Here is a 20,737-nt window from a genome sequence, read left to right on the forward strand (position 1 = left end):
CTTGGGGTTTTAATCTTGCTGGGATGAGAGGGCTGTGCGGGACACAGATGTTTTAAATGGTTTGCAGATAATGGAACTGGGAAGATAAGTGTATCTGGGGGCAAATGTTTTCTGAAATCCAGTATGTGTATTCCTATCACGACAACGAAGGGGTCTTTAAAAGTTCATGGAAAATGGGATACTGAAAAGTTATGTGTGAATTTTGCAAAAGTTTTCTTTTGCGGGGGGTGATACTAAAATACTTACCTTTTCATTCCATGTTTCCACAAGCACTTGCAAGTGTGCTTGTGTGAATTGCAAACGTATCAGGAGGAATTTGAGTTCCTTTTAAAAAAAAAATAGATAGTTGACTAGTTTGGTAAGGCTTAATGCAAGTTTGGCCCGTGCCATGCAGAGGGGGCAGGACTCAGGGTACAGGAAGCTGGGAAGATGCCTGGGATCAAGGAATGGCGTGGAGAGGCAGTACTGCAGGCACAGGATATCACAATAGCAGCAGGACACTGGGCTCAGCAGGGAGCTTATGTTTTGGAAACATCCCTGGGCCTGCAAACAGCAGCTTCTTTCCTACCCCTAGGTTCGCCCAGGCTCTTGCTGTCGGTTCTGGGCTGTAAGGAGAGGTGATGGCTCTTGACACCTGTGCAGACAGCATCCCATGCTTTCCTTACGTACCTATTGCCAGGACACTGGCAAGGGGCCTCGTCTCCATTCCAGAGTATTGCAACACATCTCACCTGCCCTGGAACCTTCAGTGGCTCCCCAGTTCCCATCAGCGCCCCCAGCACCGCTTCCCCCCCCCCCCAGTATCCTTCCCCATCCAGCTGATCCTGAACTGCCTACAAATGGGAAGAGATCTGAAAGCCATGAAAGCCAGGCTGAGCATTTAGTCTGTCTCACCACCGCCCAGCTTTGACATGCTGTTAAGATTATGTGATGTCTGGTATCAAGAGGGTAGGTGTGTGGCATGGTGGTTAAGATGCTGCTCAGATACTTATGTCTCATATCAGAGTGCCTAGGTTCGAGTCCTAGCTCCGTTTCACATCCAGCAACCTGCTCGTTCACATCCTGGGAGGCAGCCTAAGTACCTGAGTCCCCACTACTCTTAAGTGACCTGGATTTAAGTTCCAGGCCCCTGGCTATGGCTCAGCCAAGCCCTGGCTGTTAGGGGCAAAGTAAACCAACAGATGGAAGATCTTTCTTCTCTCTTCTTTGGTCTCTCTGCCTTTCAAATAAATTTTTTAAAATTAATCAAAAAAATTTTTTAAAGAAAAATTTCAGAAATAAGAGCTGGTGGTATAGAGGAGGGATCAGGGTTAGCCAACTACAGCTGCAGAATAGAATGAAACCTCCACCTGGGTTTAAAAATAAAACATTGCTGGGCATGCAGTTGCCCTCATTTATTTAAGCCTCTGTTTAGTATGCAGTGGGAGAGTTCACTAGTTTCCATGGAGACCATGTGGCCTGCAGTGCCTAAAATATGTGGGTAATTCAAAAATTCTATGGAAAAATAGAATTAAAAGTTTATCATTCAAATCTTGAAGGTCACATTGTTCCTTCATGAAAACATACCTTGCGTGGACATTCTGGAGACCTCTCATCACCCATCGTCTGGCTGTTCGAAGGCAGCGTGTGCCAGCCAGCCCCTCACCCACGGAAAGTGTGCGTGGCCAAGTTCACACTGTTGATGCTCGGAACCATTGAGTCTGTACAGGGGATCTTCCTATTGGTTGACATTTTTCCATCATAAAAAAATGAAGGCATCCACTACCAAGCATTTGTTGAAGCCAGCTTTGTGGTACAGCAGGTTAAGCCACAGCCCACAGTGCCATGCCAGCATCCCATATGAGCACTGGATCAAGTCCCTGCTGCCCCACTTCCCATCCAGCTCCCTCTTAATGTACCTGGGAGAGCAGTGGAGGATGACCAAGTATTGAGGCTCCTGGTACCCATGTGGGAGACATGGTTGGAATTCCAGCTTCCTGCCTTCCAGTTGGGGAGTGAACCAATTAGATGATGTTCTCTTTCTCTCTGTCACTTTGCTTTTTCAAACGGTGGCTTTAAACATCACACACACACGCACCCTGGAAATAAACCAGTAGCCTGTAAGTGCAGGGATTCTTGTGTCAATCATGTCCACCCACGCCATCAGATAGCATGCTGTCTTTTTAAAGGATTAACTAGAGTTTTATAATGTGTTGGAAGAATATTCTGTGATATATCAAGTGAGAAAAACTGGTATGCGGAAATGTCTGTATCTGCCAATCCCGTGGAGCAGTGGCAAGATTAATCCCTTCCATGTGCATGCGTGTGTGTGGTATGAACAGGTTGTTAGCATGGGACAAGGGTACAATGGCATCAGTGGAAGGGAAACGGCAAGCAGCTGTGTTTGATCAAGCAGCTGATGTATTAGGATCATGGGTGTGTGTGTTTGTGCATTCTGTGTGTGTGTGTGTATGTGTACACCTTACTGAATTAAGAGAGCTGTAACAGAATGACTGAGAAGGCATGCATATTTTTCACATCGTCGGATGTGAAGGGGGATTTGTGAGTGGGAAATTGGAATTGAAGAGCCACTGTGGCCAGCCCTACCCCTTCCATACCCCCCACCAAAGGCCCCCCAGGGAAAGGGTCCCAGAGAACAGAGACTGGGCCGCATGCCCTCGGCCCACAGCAACTCTCGCCCCAGGCAGCTCTTCCTCCTGCTTCCCCCGCCCTCCATGCCCAGGAATAATGTTTCCCTGGGCTGAAAAGCGCCCCTTTGTGCAGGCTTTAATTGCCGTGTTGTTGTGCCAAGTGAATGAGTGGCAGGCAGGCACAGCAGCTGGGCAAAAACACTGCCAGGCAGCCTGGGCCAGCTGCCCCTGCCCCCCAGCACTGCCCACCTCTGCCCCCAGCTGGGCACTGGCAGAGGCACACGTCCAGTTAGGGTCACTGCGGAGGTGTGGAGGGGGTTGCCAAGCCTGAGGTTCATTGGATGAGGGGAAGGGGGTGTGGGGTGGCCCCTTGGCTCAGAGACTCATTCATCTCTTCCTCCCGCCCCTCCCCCCACCTCTTGTTTTTCAGACCGTCAGCATCAATAAGGCCATTAACGCACAGGAAGTGGCGGTAAAGGAAAAACACGCCAGAAATATCCTTTCGTGTGCTGCTCAGAAAGCCGGCCCTGGGGGAGGTCACATCGTGGGTGGTAGGGGACACACGGAGACACAAAGGTCACAGCCAGGCTGCCTGGCTCAGCTGTAGAAAGTGGAACGCCCACCTACCTGGACCAGGTGTCTATGAGCAGCTTCCATTGACCATGGCTTCCAAGACCAGGGCTGGCCAAACCCACTGGGGTATACTGTCCCCCATCCTTAACCCCAGGGGGCATGAGCTAGATCTCCCCGTTCTCTGAGTATAAATACAGAAGTCTCCACGCATGCCTTGGCAGGTGCTCCATGACCTGTGAGCAGGTGCAGCGTGCATCCCAGAGGAGAGGATGCAGATCTTGGACTGGATGAGGGAGGGCAAGAGTCACCAACTAGAAGGCCCATCTCTGGGTTCACCATGTGGTCCCAGAGCCTATGGAGTTTGAGGTGCAGGAAAAGGAAGGTGCACCCTGACAAGGCCAGGATGTACACAGGAAACTGGTGGGTGCCCAAGTCACCTAGGTTTTGTTTGTTTGTTTATTTTTAATTGCAAAATTGGATATATACAGAGAGGAGGAAAGATGGAGAGGAAGATCTTCCGTCCAATGATTCACTCTCCAAGTGACCACAATGGCCGGAGCTGCACCAATCCAAAGCCAGGAGCTCTTCTGGGTCTCCCACAGAGTCCCAAAGCGTTGTGCTGTCCTTGACTGCTTTCCCAAGCCATAAGTAGGGAGCTGGATGGGAAGTGGGGCTGCCGGGATTAGAACTGGTGCCCCATGGGACTTTAGACCACCGCGCTGGGCCGTCACCTAGGGTTTATGGAAAGGACTTTGGAGCCCGAGGTTGCTGCTGTCACAGCAACAGCATCAGGGCTGGAGAGCTGGAGGCAGACCAGCACTGTGGCTCAGTAGGTTAAAGTGCTACCTTCAACTCCAGCCTCCAGTGAAGGCGCCAGTTTGAATCCCAGCTGCTCTGTTTCTAGTCCAGCTTTCTGCTGCTGTGCCCAAGTGTTGGGGCCCCATGCCACCTGCATGGGAAACCCAGATAAAGCGCCAAGCTCCTGGCCTAGTCCTGGATGTTGCGGCCACTGCCTTTCAAAGACATGAAATAAATCTTTAATAAAAGAAAGTGTTCCCTAAGAGAGGAAACCAGAGAGTCAACATGTTGGCTTTTGGGGTCCCCAGGCTGAAGCAGCCCTCCCATGTTTAATAACAGACAGTCCTGCTTCCCATCCAGCTCCCTGCTTGTGACCTGGGAAAGCACTTGAGGATGGCCCAAAGCCTTGAGACCCTGCACCCGTGTGGGAGACCCAGTAGAAGCTCTGGGCTCCTACCTTTGGATTGGCTCAGTTCCAGCCATTGCAGCCACCTGGGAATTGAACCAGCAGACGGAAGATACTCCTCTCTGTCTCTCCTCCTTTGTCTCTCTATATATTTGGCTTTCTAATAAAAATAAATAAATCTTAAAAAAAAAAAAGCTGCAGGACCTGCCCATGCAGCATGTGCAGGCGCACACACACACACACACACACACACACACACACACACACTCTCTGAAGAAGCTGCAGAGGCTGTGCCATCCCCAGGGAAATGGGCCAGTTAAGGAGGTTTTATTAGATTGTGGCACTGCATTGCCGTCTGCTCCCCGACACCCCGTAGCATTTGCCAGAACAAAGGCTGGACTCTTGGTTTTCTTAGCTGCAAATGATGGGTGGCCAGCTGTGGGCTGCCCCAGTGCAGACTGGGAGGCGGGCCCAGGGATCCCTGTTTTCCTTGACTCCCTGCTTACCATGCATCCTGGGGACCCACCACGAGAAGGGGGCACAGGCCTTCTGGTCTGTCGTGAACCGCCTGCCACTGTCCAGCAACGCCGTGCTGTGCTGGAAGTTCTGCCATGTATTCCACAAACTCCTACGGGACGGGCACCCACACGTGAGTTCCACCCTGGCCCCAGTGGCTGCTGGCCATCCCCCACCTGTCCTCCTGACCTCTTTGCTCCTAGTAAGAGACTGACACCCCACAACACACCCACACCCCACCACCACTACCACCACCCGCCAAGCTCAGCTGACGTGTGGCCCTACCAGTTACTCTGTCCATCCGCAGGTCCTCAAGGACTCCCTGAGATACAAGAATGAGCTGAGTGACATGAGCAGGATGTGGGTGAGTTTGGGCTCCTCCCTATACCCCACCACCACCAGAGATCGAGCATCCCAGAGAGGCTAAAGATACTACCCCACACACCAGCCCCCAGCCACCATGGGATGACATCCACTACCCTGCCTTCCTCGGTCCCCCAGGAGCCACGGGACAGTCCAAGGCCGTAGAGGCTTCTGTGTGGAGCCAACCTCATGCTGGGGCACTGGGGTCCCTCACAAGGAATGGCCTCCATCTCCATTTCACCCCTCCTCCAGGCAGCTCTGGGATTGCCCTAAGAATGAACGTTTCCAGTTCTTGGAGAAAAAAATAATTTTATTCATCCTTTTTCATATATTTCCTGATTATCTTATTTTTATGAAAGGCTGTCACCAGAGGGAGAAACATCTGTTGGTGCACACCCCAAACAGCCATGGTTTGGGTCTTCCCATGTGAGTGCAGGGGCCCACACACTTGTCATCCTATGATGACTTTCCCTGGTGCACCAGCAGGAAGCTAGATTAGGAGCGAAGCAGCTAAGACTCAAGCCGCCTGTCTGATCTAATGGGATACCAGTGTCTTGTACTGCAGTGCCAGCCTCATGTCTTTAGTTCTTAATGCCAGTGCCTTTTCTTCCCTGGCTAGGGATGCCCTCTGCCTTAGGGAGAGATGAGAAATGGAGAGCAACACCCAAGTCCCAAAAAAGGGTGTCTGCAAACCTTTCTAGATTCCCATGGCCATGATATGGGTCGGGGAATCTGCGTTTTGAAGACTCTGCTCAGGTGGAGTCTGATAGGCCCTTTTTGCCTCCAGCAGTTGGGAACCACTACGTGAGCCTACTTCCTGGAACTCTCACCTTATTCTGTCCTCACAGATCAGTAGCAATGCTGTGGTCCCTTCTGCCTGCCTCAGGTGAGGCAGTGCCTGCTCACTGGGAGACAGGCAGCTCGTCCTCAGGGTGTGGGCAAAGCTGGAAAAACCTCCCAGCTGCACCCCAGGAAGCTTTCTCTGTGATTGCTGAAGGGGTTTGTCCCTTTTGGCAGCCATCACCTGTTTGTAGGGTACCACATGTGAAGCAGCCACCCGTGATACCAGCATCCCATAGGACAGCTGGTTCTAGTCCTAGCTGCTCCATTTCTGTTCCCACTGGGAAAGCAGTAGAGGAAATTGGTCCAAGTGCCTGAGTACCTGCCACCCACGAAGGAGGCTTGGATGGAGTTCCTGGCTCCTGGCTTCCACTTGGCCCAGCCCCGGCCATGGTAGCCTTTTGGGGAGTGAACTGGCAGGTGGAAGCTTGCTCGCACACTCTGCCTTTCTGTCTCTGATTCTCTCTGCAACTCTGCCTTTCAAAGGTATAGATCTCTCTTTTTTTAATGACCTGTTACAGCTTTCTCTTTTAACTTTTCTGTATTTTCCTGGAAATGTATCTTTTTATTTTCTTTACGTGAGTATTTTGAAGTTTACTTTTTGTTTATTTGAAAGCAGAATTAGTTCTGCCTTTCTGTGCCACTACCTTTCAAAAACATTTTTAGAGTAAAAATAAAGATGGAGCAGTGTGGATTTTTGGGCCAGTGCAGCTATCCCATGTGATACGATAGTTACGTGTTTGTCAAAACCTGCAGAATGTGCACCACCAGTAACGACCGCTGCTGGGCACTGTGGGTGTTGATGTGTGGCATCAGCTTAGGCACAGCAGGTATAACAGGTATACCACCAAGGTACAGGGTGTTGGGAGTACAGGAGAGTTAGTGTTTGAGATTCTTTGTCCTTCAGTTTTGCTGTGACCATAAAACTGCTCTTTAAAAATAACCCAGCAGGGATGACATTGTGGCATAGCAAGCTATGAGTCCACCTGCGGCACCAGTATCCCCTGTGGGTGTTGGTTCAATCCTTCACCTGCTCCACTTCCCACCCAGCTCCCTGCATACGGCCTGGGAAAGCAGTAGAGAATGGCTCAAGTCTTTGGGCACCTGCACCCACGTGAGTGACTAGAATAAGCCCCTGGCTCCTGACTTCAGCCTGGCTCGTGGCCATTTGGGTAGTAAACTCACAGGTCTTGTTCTGTTTCTTCTCTCTTTTTTATCATACTGCTTTATAACACTAGGGAAAAAATAACTTTTTAAGAAAATCTATTTAAAGACTTATTTATTTATTGGAAAGTCAGATATACAGAGAGGAGAGACAGAGAGGAAGATCTTCCATCCGATGATTCACTCCCCAAGTGAGCGCAACGGCCGATGCTGTGCTGATCCGAAGCCAGGAGCCAGAAACTTCTTTCGGGCATCCCACACGGGTGCAGGGTCCCAAAGCTTTAGGCTGTCCTTGACTGCTTTCCCAGGCTACAAGCAGGGAGCTGGATGGGAAGTAGAGCTGCCATGATTAGAACCAGTGCCCATATGGGATCCCAGGGCGTTCAAGGCGAGGACTTTAGCCGTTAGGCCACGGCGCCGTACCCCCAGAAGAGATTTCTTATGGGAGGAGTGGTGGCAGCAGGTACCACCCGGGCTGGCATTGGTGCTGACTCTCTCTCTTCCCCTCCCCCCCTTCCTGTAAGGGCCACCTGAGTGAGGGCTACGGACAGCTGTGCAGCGTCTACCTCAAACTGCTGAGAACCAAGATGGAGTTTCACACCAAAGTGAGTCTTGCCCATCAGGGTTGATCTGCAGGCTTCCTAAGAAAGATAGTCCACCCACGGCTTCCCGCTTTCCCGCCCAGTGACAGTCACCTGCTAGGGGGAGCTTAGGACAATGCCACCCATCGGGCCCTGCCTGCAGAGCCTCACACTGGAAAGTGGGCTCTGGGGCTGTGCATTTCCAGCAGGTGCTCCTGAGCGGGGTGTATACTGCTACAACTGGTGCCAGGATCCCACCTGGAGACCGGCTGCTGTCGGTGCAAGCTACAGCAAAAACAAGGGGCTCCTGGGCCACCTCCTATGGCAGGTTCCTTCTGCTTGTACACAAAGCAGAGGATGGAGAGTTAATGACTCCCAGCCCCGGGGTGCAGTAGTCTCCTGTTACTGAGTTTTTGGTGCTGATGTGAGAATGGATTGGCCCTCTTGAATCCACAGTAGTGGCTTTAGGTAGTGATGAGGTAGTGATGGGACAGCAGAGAGTCCCAAGCTGGCTATCTCCCCGCATCGCCCCCCACAGGTCCCATTGTACCAGGGGAGAACAGCTATGGAACATTCCAGGGATGAAGCAGAGCCTTCAAATTAGGGGACAGGCATCAGGGGGTCGTTCCTATGGCCCACTCAAGGGTCTGCAGTGTGTGAGGTCTGGGGGCCTGCTCCTAGGAGTAGAAGCTGCCCAAGCAAATCCAGCTCGAAGTGGCCCAGGGCCCCAAGCAGGCAGCATACTTGCTGTTGACTTAGCTGAACTCTTAAGAAAAATGCATCGTTTCTCTACCTCCCTTCCAGAATCCCAGGTTCCCAGGCAACCTTCAGATGAGTGATCGGCAGCTGGACGAGGCTGGAGAAAGTGACGTGAACAACTTGTGAGCGAACTGGCCCCTGTGCTCCAGGCAGGGTGGGGAGGAAATGCTTGCTGGGAAGGCGAGGGCCGAGGTGGGGACTGCTCTACAACCTCTGAAGGGCTGGCCCAGGAGCCACCTCATGCTGGGCCTCATCGAGACCCTTGGCCAGCTGTCCCATGCCCATGGCTACCCTCAGTCTCCCTCCCAGGGCTTGGCTTTCTCCTGCCACTCAGGATGCTTCGTCTTGGCCTTCAGATATGCATTTGGGGTGGGGGCTGGCGCCCATGCATGTGTGAGTGTGACTGTGCATTTAGACACACACGTATGCACATGTGTGTGCATGGGGAGGAATCCGCAGTTTGGCGCGTGGGCAGGGACAAGTGAGCAGCCAACCGTGGACTGTGATGTGTAAGCTGTCTCCTCTTGGATGCAGTTTCCAGTTAACAGTGGAGATGTTTGACTACCTGGAGTGTGAACTCAACCTCTTTCAAACCGGTGAGTGGCTTCCCTCCCTTCTCACCAGGCTCTCAGGTCAGTCCCCAGGGCGATTCACATTTGGTCCAGCCCTCCCCTGCCTACACACTGGGTGGCACAAGGGGCTGGGAGATGTCCGTGCCCTGGTTTGGCCCTTTCAACTACCACCTTGAGGGAGTGGCTGGAGCTCTTGGGTATTTTTGGTGGTCCCTGCTGACCCCCAGCCAGGCTTTTGGCACATCCCCTTCGCTGGGGAAAGGCCGGTGGTAGACTTGATTGGCTCCCAAGTCCACATGAGTAGCCCATGAAATCCTGCTGCACTGTCCAGGTTGGCTTCCCATGCCAGGCTCCCCTCTCCTGGGAGTTAAAGAGCATCCCCTCTCCTCTACCGGACCCTCTGATAAGCCCCCAGCTTCCTCTCCCTCTGCCTCCCCACACCCTCCCTGAGGGGCCATGTGAGAAGCAGCTTTCTTACCATTAGGCCTGGGGAGTGAGTGCTCACAGGATGGGTTCACACACAAGCTCTTGGCTTCTCAGCACTGGGCTATGCAGGGTCTGGCCTTGGGGCGGCGACCTTGACCTTGACTGCAGCCTCTTTTGCTGTGTTCATTTTTGCAGCCTGTTCTGGTCCAACCCCCAGACAAGGCATGTTCTGGAGTGACAAGTTCATTGCTTACTGCTTTGAGCGAACAGTTGAGCATGGGGTCTGTTAGAGAAATAGGCGCCAGTATGTTAGCATCCTGTGTCAGTGTGCTGGACCAGCCACTCCCTCTTCAGGACCATCATTCCCTGTGGATTGGAGGTCTCTCAAGAGGCTGTGCTCGCCCAGGTCAGGGGAGCCTTGGCCAGGGCTTGCCTGTCCCTGCCCAGCCTCTCTGCCTCTCTCCTCAGTGTTCAACTCCTTGGACATGTCGCGCTCCGTGTCCGTGACAACAGCCGGGCAGTGCCGCCTTGCGCCACTCATCCAGGTCATCCTGGACTGCAGCCACCTCTACGACTACACGGTCAAGCTGCTCTTCAAGCTCCACTCCTGTGAGTGTGAGGGGCCGGACACGGTGTGTGTAAGGGGGACCCCTCATCCGTGAGCCTCGCAGGCCAATTGGGTGCTCTGGAAAGGCACAGGCCTGCTCATGCGCTTGACTTTCTGCTTCTGTTGCAAAAGACCCCGGGGAGGGTCTGGGGTGAGAATGTAGGAGACGAGGGGCCTCACTTGCACATGCCCAGTTAGACACCTGGCTTGTCCTGGCTAGGTGCCAGGCTGTCCCTGTCCGCCCACAGCTGGCTGTAGCTAGCCACCATTCATTGCAGGTTTCCCAAACCACACAGAGAACACCCCCATGTCAGCTCACACAGTTTTCCAGACCATCTTTCAACACAGACCCTTTGTACACATGGGATTTTATAAAGATTTATTTATTTTTATTGCAAAGTCAGATATACAGAGAGGAAGATCTTCCGTCCACTGATTTACTCCCCAAGTGACTGCAACGGCCAGTGCTGCGCCGATCCAAAATCAGGAGCCAGGAACTTCCACCAGGTCTCCCACGTGGGTGCAGGGTCCCAAGGCTTGGACTGTCCTTGGCTGCTTTCCCAGGCCACAAGCAGGGAGCTGGGTGGGAAACGGAGCTGCCAGTGTGAGAACTGGCACCCATATGGGATCCTGGTGCTTTCAAGGTGAGGAGTTTAGCTGCTAGGCCACCACGCCAGGCCCCAGATGGGATTTTTTAAAGATTTATTTTATTTTTATTACAAAGTCAGATACAGAGAGGAGGAGAGATAGAGAGGAAGATCTTCCGTCTGATAATTCACTCCCCAAGTGAGCGCAACAGGCCGGTGCTGCGCCAATCAGGTGCACTGGCCATGGACATACTTGTGTCTTAAGATACCAAGGTCAACAGCACCTGCCACTTAGAGTTAGGACAAGAGGCAGGTAATTGTGTGCCTGGGTTTAAAGGTGAGAACAAGCAGCCACTCATTGGAAAGGCAGAGCAATGGAGAGGAAGGGAGGGAGAGAGAGAGATCTTCCATCAGCTGGTTCACTTCCCCCTAAGTGCCCACAGTAGCCTGGCTTAAGATCAGGCCAAAACCAGGAACTCGGAACTCCGTCTGGGTCTCCCGGTGGATGGCAGGGACTCAGGCGCCTGGGCCATTCTCCACTGCCTTCCCAGGAGCCTTAATAGGGAGCTGCATGGAAAGTGGAATAACTGACACCTAATCCAAGTATGGGATCCCAAAAAGCATCTTAATCTTCTGCACCACAATGCTGCCCCCTTCCCCACAACAAAAACCAGGAGAGGAAATGGAAGGTTCTGGAAATATTAGGACTCCCACCCTTCTGTTGGGTGCAGCTCATTGATTACCAGGTCTTAAAGGACAAGTGTAGGCCAACAAGGACCCCTAGTAGGCTGGCCACAGGCCTCAGGAAATCTGGTCTCCTCCCCTCCAGTGGCTTCCTGTTGTACGCCTGCCCCTCTGGTCTGCCCCCTGGCTCACTTTATTTCCCCTGTTTCCTTCCAGGTCTCCCAGCTGACACCCTTCAGGGCCACCGGGACCGCTTCATGGAGCAGTTCACAAAGTAAGTGGCTCACGTGACAGAAGGGGTGCCCCACTACCCTTCAAGGGTTCACCAGAATCTCCGGACATCCACTATTGCCCCCTACAGGCCCCTGCAGATACTGCAACCTTGTACAACACACCCATTGCTCAAAATCTTTTTAAGTTTCCATAGACTCCAGAGGCAGAGAAACAGACAGATGAGAGCTCCCCTCTTTCCACTGCCTCTTTCCCCAACTGCCCAAGACAGCCAGGGCTGGGCTGAAGGTAACACCCTGAGCCAGGAATTCATGGTACTGAGACCCAGCTACCTACCGCCTCCCAAGGCTTACATGAACAGGGAGCAGGAGTCAGGATTTGGATCCAGTGACCCTGGTGTGGGCTGCCAATGTCCCAGCTGATGACCAGTCACCCCAGCTTGGAAGACGCTCAGGATTAAATCTAAGCTCTTTTCTGGGGTCTTTAAGGCCCTAAGTGCCCCTGGCTGGCCCACTATCTTCAGCCTCACCACCATCACTGACGGGTCGTCTCTGGGGCCTGCATTGCACCCACCGCCTTCCTCCATCAGGCCCCTAACACTTGCTCTTCCCTCTCCTTTGGATACTGTTCCAGCGCAGCCAGCTCCAGCTCATCTTTCTGCGTCAGAAATTCAGACTCAGCCCCACATGAAGCCAAGCCTTTTTTCTCCACTTCCTGTTCCTCCTGCCCGCATCCCAACCCCGAAATTTTTTCCCCCAAAATTTATTTCAAAGATAGAGCTACAGAAAACGAGAGAGAGAGAGAGAGAGAGAGACATCTTCCATCCCACTGGTTCACTTCCCAAACGTCTACAACAGTCTGAGCCAGGTCAAAGCTAAGAGCCCGCAACTGCATCCGGGCTTCCCATGTGGGTCATCCTCCACTGCTCTCCCCAGTGCCTTAACACGGAGCTGGATCCTACGCAGAGCAGCCAGGACTTGAACTGGTGTGCACCAATGTGGGTTACCAGTGTCGCCAAGTGGTGACTTAACCTGCTTCACCACCACCCCCCACCCTGAAACCTTGATCCCAGCACCCCATTTGTTTCATTCAGAGTTCTGAGCACCCATTCCTTCCAGTCTTATCTTGTCCATTATGAGACCTTTCCGAGTGCCTCAGCTGCGACAGCGTGTAGGGAAGGAAGGCTTGTACCTAGGGACCTGGGAAAATTCTGATTGGCCCAAAGAAGTCAGCTGTCTGCTGGCAGGAGAGGAGGAGAAGCCTGCGTGGCTGAGAAGAAAAATGTTCTGGAACATTTCCCAGGACCAAGGCCAGGGGGATGCTGACCTCCCCATTGCCTAGTTCTGCTTGTGCAGCCCAAGGGCGATCCTGCGATCAATGGGCCATGAAATCTGAGGAGACAGGCCCTGGGGCAAGTTTCCTGGAATGTTAAATTGCAGTTGGCTTTCTGTTGTGGTGGAGCCTGGTGCCCTTGGCACAGGCCCAGAGGAGAATGCACAGTCAGCTGATTGTATTTCCTTCCGGGTTTGGGGTTCTCTTCTTGCTTATAAAAACATTTCCATGCATAAGTAGCTTGCCTTGCCTGCTCTTCCGTGCAGATCCAGCTGTCCTCCCACCCCCAGACCCCATCCTCTGCTCAGAGTCAGGCAATGTGGCCCCGTTGTTGCAGCCACAGACCTGAGCCTCGGGGATTTATTTGGCTTGTTGAGCAAAACTTGTGCGGAAAATCCTGCCCTTCCGGGAGGTGATGTAAAATTGCGGAGTGCTCTCCCTTCTCTAGTATGCATAGCGGCTGCAGGAAGTTTGTGAACAGCGAGATTTAAGGGATGGATGGATTTGGACCAGGCTTTGTGGCTGAGCAGGTTAAACCACTGCTCGTGAAACCGGCATCTCATCATGCAGCGCTGGTTTGAACTCCACCTCCACTGCAGCTCCCTGCTTGTGGTCTGGGAAAGCAGCAGAGCATGGCCCAACCAGCAGAGCCCCTGCCTCCCACCCACGTGAGCCACCAGGATATAGAGCTCTGGGCTCCTGGCTAGCTCCTGGGGCCACTTGAGAAGGAAGCCAGCAAATCTTTCTTCCCTTTCTCTTTATTTTAAATAAATAAATTTATTTTTCAAAAAGATAATTAATTTTGGTACCAAAAAAAAAAATTTTGCAATCCATGCATTTGAAGGGGTCTTTGGAAAGTTCATGCAAGGGCCAGCATCAGGCATAGTAGGCTAAGCCTCCACCTGTTGCACCGGGATCCTATATGGACATCAGTTCGTGTCTTAGCTGCTCCACTTCCCTTCCCTCTCCCTACTTGTGGCCTGGGAAAATAGTCGAGGACGGCCCAAAGCCTTGGGACCCTGCACCCACATAGAGACCCAGAAGAAGTTCCTGGTTCCTGGCTTTGGATCAGCGCAGCTCCAGTTGTTGAAGCCAGTTGAGGAGTAAATCAGTAGACAGAAGAGCTTCCTCTCTGTCTCTCCTCCTGTCTATAGATCCCAACTTTCTAATAAAAATTTAAAAATAAATCTTTTAGGGCCTGACGCAGTGGCTTAGTGGCTAAAGTCCTCACCTTGAACACACCAGAATCCCATATGGGTGCCGGTTCTAATCCCAACTACCCCACTTCCCATTCAGCTCCCTGCTTGTGGCCTGGGAAAGCAGTTGAGGATGGGCCCAAAGCCTTGGGACCCTGCACCCGTGTGGGAGACCCAGAAGAAATTCCTAGCTCCTAACTTCAAATCAGTTCAGCTCCAGCTGTTGCGCTCACTTAGGGAGTGAATCATTGGGCAGAAGATCTTCCTTTCTGTCTCTCCTCCTCTCTGTATATCTGGCTTTGCAATTAAAAAAAAAGACAAAAAAAAAAAAAAAAACAAAGAGGAAAGAGAGAGATCTTCCATCCTCTGATTCACTGTCCCAGTGGCTTTAAAGATTTCTTCAGTTTTCTGTTTGCAGAAAGAGGACCGACATAAAGAACCTCCATCCACTGCTTCACTCTGCAAATGGCCACAGCGGCCAGATCTGAGACAGTCTGAAGCCAGGAGCCTGGAACTGCTTCTGGGTCTCCCACAGGGATGCCAGGGCCACAGGACATGGGCTGTCCTCTGCTGCTTTCCCAGGCGCGTTAGCAGGGAACTGAACGGGAAGTGGAGCAGCTGAGACTACTAACATCAGCTCCCTTATGAGGTGTTGGCACCACAGGCAGAGGTTCAGGCTACTGTGCCACAGTGTCGGGCACCCTCTATGAACATTTTGAAGAGCCCTTGTGTAATCTGAATATTATCACCGTTCTTGATCTTCCGGGTTTCAGTTCAAAGTTAAGATTCAGGGAATGAGGAAAGAAAGCATTAGTTCCTTCTTGCTTATGTTCATACAAGAGAAGGGCACAGTGTAGATTCTTAGTCTCCAGCAGATACTGGGTATCCCTGTGTGCCTGGTCTGATGGTACCTGAAGCTTGGCAAGACTCAGTCCCTGCCTTCCAGAAGCTTCCAGTCTGTTTCAATAAATCTGAAGCAGCAGGTTCATTTTTTTTCTCCCCAGTTGATCATATCGGATGGCCCACAAATGGTGTTATTTACCTAAACAGCCCTTGACTGAAAGGGGGCAAAAAAAAAGGTTGCCACAGAAAGATGAATCTCCCAATAACATCGTTATCCAGTGATGGGGAATTAGCGGATCTTCCTCGCCACCAGATACACTGGGCACTTGGCTTTGAGCCACACTTGTCTGCAGCATCACAATGGAGTCTCCAGTGCCACAGCAGGGTTGGGCAGCCATCTCCTTGACAACCTGAACCTTTGGGCCACCCCCTGGGTAGGGGGTGGGAAGCAGGTGGTGGGCTGCTCTGTCCCCACTGTGGGGCTGGTACCACCTCGCGGCCCTCAGACTCTGCTCCCATCCCACCACCACCACCACCCGTAGGTTGAAAGACCTCTTCTACCGCTCCAGCAATCTGCAGTACTTCAAGAGGCTCATTCAGATCCCGCAGCTGCCCGAGGTAAGAAGCCCCATGGGCACCATGCCCCACGCACACAGGTGTCCCCAGTAACCATGTAAGGATATGGGCCCTCTGCTCTCCCCCAGAACCCACCCAATTTCCTACGCGCCTCGGCCCTGTCGGAACACATCAGTCCCGTGGTGGTCATCCCTGCCGAGGCCTCATCCCCCGACAGCGAGCCTGTGTTGGAGAAGGACGACCTCATGGACATGGATGCCTCCCAACAGGTGAGGCTCACAGCAGGGCTTGGGAAGAAGAGCCCAGTTCTCCTCCCCTGCTACAGAGGAGAGCATGGAAGAGGCCAGGCCCGGGCATCCTGGCTCTAAGCAGTTCCGTCTTCCTCTTAACAAAGCACCAGCCTGGACCCAGGACCCTGCCCCATGCTTCCTGTGTGTGCGCGCACACACACACGGGACTGAGCCAGGTCAAGATGAAGAGGGGGGCAGCCTTTCTCACCTGTCAGTCCCCTGCACCCTCTTGTAGTGTTCCCTGCACTCCTTCACGTGTTACTTCCTTCCCCCACCCCCACCCCGACCCTTGCAGAATTTATTTGACAACAAGTTCGATGACATCTTCGGCAGCTCGTTCAGCAGTGGGCCCTTCAATTTCAACAGTCAGAACGGCGTGAGCAAGGATGACAGGTGAGTCCCGACTGAGGGCTGCTGTGCTCCACCCCACAGTGCAGGAATGAGTGTGTTCATCTTCATCTTACATTTGAAATGTAGAAAGGCGGTGAGGTCGTCCAGGCTGCAGCCTAACACCTGCTGACCCCATGGGGTATGCGAAGGCAGGAAGCTGAAGTCAGAAATGAAGCCAAGACTGGGACCAGGCATTAGATGTGGGGAGAGGGTGTGGGCGGGTATCGCCACTTAACTGCTGTGCCAAATGCTCAGCCCCCACAGGCATTCTGGATGATGCTTGGGCTTCTTAGATAAAGCCATGTCTGGCCTCTTATATCCCAGACAGGAAGTAGTAGCTGCTTCAAGATTTAGTGCCTGAGAACACTTAGGGTACAGTCACTGCAGGACCCCAGAGTCAACTCATATACACTCTTCTGGCTACTTTAAATTGTGTCTAGATCTTTTTTTTTTTTTTAAGATTTTTTTTTTTTAATTTGAAAGATTCTCCATCCACTGCTTCCCTCCCAAAATAGCTGCAACACAATGTCCAGAGCTGAACTGACCAAAGCCAGGGGCCTCTTTGGGGTCTCCCACACAGCCTCTTTGGGGTCTAGGACTTGAGCTACCCTCCATTGCCCTCCCAGGCCATAAACGGGGAGCTGGATCAGAAATGGAACAACTGGGACATGAACTGGTGCCCACATGGGATGTCTGTGCTTGCAGGCAAAAGAGTAGCCAAGTGAGCAAACACGCCAGCCCCTGGCTCACTACTGATACCACATGCATAGCTGTTTGGCCATATTGTTTGGGAAATGATGAGAAATTGGCCTGCACGTGTTCAATAGGATAGAAACTTTTTTTTTTTTTTGAGTATTTTGACCCACAGTTGGGTGAATCCGTGATGTGGATCCCCTGGGGGATCGAGTGTCTGCTCTTGGCCTCAGTTCTCCCCCTTTCCTGTCCTGCCCGCCACCCAGGTGTTCACTTCCTCCCACGGGGGTCCCAGAGGTTACCCATGGCTCATTAACTTGCTCAGCTTCTCTTCACAGGGACCACTTGATCGAGCGGCTCTACCGAGAGATCAGCGGGCTCAAGGCCCAGCTGGAAAACACAAAGGCAGAGGTACGCCTCAGCACTCACTTCCCTGACACAGGATGGGGATGTCGGATTGCCTTCACGGCCGAAGGCAGGTTAATGAATAGGAATGCCAATGCCAGAAGAAGCTGATCACAGCAGCCAGGGATGGACTGAGCTGAAGCCAGGAGCCAGGAGCTTCTTTACACCCTCCATGATCACAGGGGGCCCAAACACTTGGACCGTCTTTCACTGTGGTCCCAGGCCAGGAGCGTTAGCAGGGAGCTAGATCAGAAGTGGAGCAGCTGGTACTCGAACCAACACCTGTATGGGATGCTAGTGATTTAGCAGCAGCTTTACTGGCTGTGCCACAGCACCGACCCCTATAATGAGTTTATATGGCATCTACCTCCCCCAAGCAGCTCAGCCAGACTCCAGCAAGGGTCACTGCTAGTTTGGGGTCACGGTGAGAGAGGCCACTTCTGACACGGCCCTGAGAAGAATGGCTCCTGGCCCTGGTGGTAGTAGCTGGGGCCATACCCAGGACCACACAGTCCTTAGTGCCATGGCTCACCAGAGGCCCACAGTTCAGGCACCCCTCATGGCCTCCCGTGCTTCCTGCAGCCCAGCCATTGCCTACCCCCATCCTGGCCACTGGAACTGGAACCAGGCTCTTCCTGCGCTGCTCCTCTGTTATGGCCAGAAAGCAAGGCTCAGCTGTCATGAGGTGCTGATAGCTGGCATGCTGGGGACAGTAAGAGACCTCCCCAGGCTGTGCTGGACACCTGTGTGTATCCCCCACCTGCAGAGCCAGCGGGCCCTGCTGCAGCTGAAGGGCCGTGTCAGCGAGCTAGAGGCCGAGCTGGCCGAGCAGCGGCACCTGCGGCGGCAGGCAGCCGACGACAGCGAGTTCCTCCGGGCCGAGCTGGACGAGCTCAAGAAGCAGCGTGAGGACACGGAGAAAGCCCAGCGCAGCCTGACAGAGATTGAAAGTGAGAGGCTTCCCAGGGCGGCGGCCATGGGGGCGGGCACAAAGCCCTGCGGGGCCCAGGGAGCACCTGTTACCTTCCCAGGTGCATTAGCAGGAAGCTTGATAAGAAGCAAGCAGAGTAGGCAGGGTACTAACTGGTGCACTTATACGGGATGATGGCTCTGGCAGCAGCAGCTTAGCTAGCTTTGCCGCCATGCCAGCTCCTAAGTGGGGTTTCTGATTGAGAAGATCTGTGCAATTGTGGGAAGGGAGGGAGGGAGGGAAGAAGGGACGAACAAATAAACAAAAATCTTCTGGAGCCCCTGGCATGGTGGAGGGGTTGGCAGGGGGTCCTAGTCAGGGTGTACCCCCTCACCTTGACCCTTGACCATGCAGGGAAGGCCCAGGCCAATGAGCAGCGATACAGCAAGCTCAAGGAGAAGTACAGCGAGCTGGTTCAGAATCATGCTGACCTGCTGCGTAAGGTAGGACCCCAGACCCTCAACCCCACATCACCACAGCAGTGGCAGCCCCGGCCTCCAAGGGTTGCCTCCATTTTTTTAGGAACCCCTGCTTTTCCAGATTCTTCCTGTGGCACCCCTTCCCCTCTAGCTTGAGTTCCATTGCAGATCATCCCCCCCATCCTTACTGTTTCATTGTATGTATTTTGGAGATTTACTTATTTATTGGAAAGTTACAGTGCAAAAGGGAAAAGAGATCTTCCGTTCACTCGTTTACTTCACAAATGGCTACGGTGGCCAGGGCTGGGCCAGGCCAAAGCCAGGAGGTTAGATCTTCCTCTGGGTTTCCCTCATGGGTACAGAGAGCTAAGCACTTGGGCTGTATTCTGCCGCTTTCCCAAGTGCATGAGCAGGGAGCTAGATGGAAAGTGGAGCAACCGGGACTTGAACCTGTACCGTGTGATGCTAGCGTCATAATAGGTCAGTTTAACTCTCTGCCACATTGTCAGTCCCTGTCCCTAGAATTTTCCTAACAGACTCCCAGACTCAAGAATCACAATTTTGGCACGTGATCCCAGCTTTCTTCTAAGAATGAAAGTGATTCCTGTGTGTGACTCCGGGGGGCATACACGCAGGCTGCCTGTTCGAGAAGCAACGTATCCTTTACGTCAGAGAGAATCCCATCCTAGATACTGCTGTCTTCTTCCAGAATGCAGAGGTGACCAAACAGGTGTCTGTGGCCAGACAAGCACAGGTGGATCTGGAACGAGAGAAGAAGGAACTGGAGGATTCCTTTGAGCGCGTCAGTGACCAGACCCAGCAGAAGGTGAGTGGCAGGAGAAACCCATCGAGGGGAGTTACCCACTGGAAGCAGTTCACAGGCACTGCCTGGCACAAAGACCTCTGTCGCCTCCTCCGGCACAGGCCAAAAGAGTACCTGGAACCCAGCAGCAGGTGCACACGCGAGTTAGGGGTCAGGAAGGCATGAGGGGAACCATGGGTGAAGTGAGTGTCAAGGGGAGCTGAAGCAGAAGAATAAAACACATGGACAGCAACGGAAGGGTTGTGTGACCTATAGACGTGTGGCCAGTAGGGACGGGGCAGGGTGGAGGCTGGGCGAGGACACCGCGAAAGCCGTACACTCGGCAGAGCACCTGTCGCACTTGTCTCTGATCCAGAATCAAACGTACATCTGTCACCAGATGGGCATGGCTTAGCTGCAGGGTAAGCTGCATCCCACACCAGGCACTGGTTCAAGTCCTGGCTCCTCCACTTCCAATCCTGGCAGTTCATCCTGAGATGCAGCAAGAGAGGGTGGTTCAAGTGTTTTGACCCCATCTAGGATGCTCCAGTGGAGTTTCAGGCTCCTGGCTTTTGTGAATGTTTGGGGGATGAACCAGTTGATGGAGGATCACTTCCCTAATGGTCACAATGTCCAGAACTAAGCCATTCTGAAGCCAGGAACTTCTCCCACCGTGGCTGCAGGAGCCCAAGGCCCTGGGCCATCCTCCACTGCTTTCCCAGGCCACAAGCAGGGAGCTGGATGGGAAGTGGAACAGCCAGGACACAAACCGGCCCCATGCTCAAGGGGACTTTTTGCACCTGTTTTTCGCATGCCTGTGACACTGGCCTCCCACTTTTCTTCCTTCAGACACAAGAGCAACAGGAACTTCTGGAGAACTTGAAGCAGGAACTCACCACCAGCAAGCAAGAGCTGCAAGTCCTCCAAGGCAGCCTAGAGGCTGCAGCCCAGGTGAGCAGCTATACTTCCCCCAGCTGGGATCACACCTCCCTAGTGGGGAAGGTCAGGGAGACAGCACCTGCTCCTGGCCTCTGCAAGCCGGGCATGCGGTTTGGAGCTCTAGGGAGGGGACAGCTCTGCCCCG

The 20,737-nt window shown here is 52.9% G+C and overlaps 1 protein-coding gene across 4 annotated transcripts in view; it reads left to right on the plus strand.

Moving 5' to 3' along the window:
* Positions 1-20,737, plus strand: part of LOC121168015 (huntingtin-interacting protein 1) — a 98,871-nt gene that overhangs the window by 68,229 nt on the left and 9,905 nt on the right. For 3 of the 4 annotated variants that reach the window (XM_040997774.1, XM_040997777.1, XM_040997776.1), the window contains exons 2-17: positions 3,061-3,124; positions 4,914-5,056; positions 5,231-5,287; positions 7,815-7,895; positions 8,676-8,752; positions 9,165-9,226; positions 10,097-10,237; positions 11,723-11,780; positions 15,651-15,726; positions 15,813-15,953; positions 16,270-16,367; positions 17,396-17,468; positions 18,229-18,412; positions 18,787-18,875; positions 19,561-19,677; positions 20,503-20,604. In XM_040997774.1, coding sequence (XP_040853708.1) covers positions 3,061-3,124; positions 4,914-5,056; positions 5,231-5,287; positions 7,815-7,895; positions 8,676-8,752; positions 9,165-9,226; positions 10,097-10,237; positions 11,723-11,780; positions 15,651-15,726; positions 15,813-15,953; positions 16,270-16,367; positions 17,396-17,468; positions 18,229-18,412; positions 18,787-18,875; positions 19,561-19,677; positions 20,503-20,604 — 1,563 coding nt within the window. The remainder of the gene's footprint in view (positions 1-3,060; positions 3,125-4,913; positions 5,057-5,230; positions 5,288-7,814; positions 7,896-8,675; positions 8,753-9,164; positions 9,227-10,096; positions 10,238-11,722; positions 11,781-15,650; positions 15,727-15,812; positions 15,954-16,269; positions 16,368-17,395; positions 17,469-18,228; positions 18,413-18,786; positions 18,876-19,560; positions 19,678-20,502; positions 20,605-20,737) is intronic. The other variant, XM_040997775.1, reaches the window with a different exon arrangement.

Source organism: Ochotona curzoniae, unplaced genomic scaffold (assembly GCF_017591425.1).
Source record: "Ochotona curzoniae isolate NIBS_2020 unplaced genomic scaffold, NIBS_Ocur_1.0 patch437, whole genome shotgun sequence".
Taxonomy (NCBI): domain Eukaryota; kingdom Metazoa; phylum Chordata; class Mammalia; order Lagomorpha; family Ochotonidae; genus Ochotona; species Ochotona curzoniae.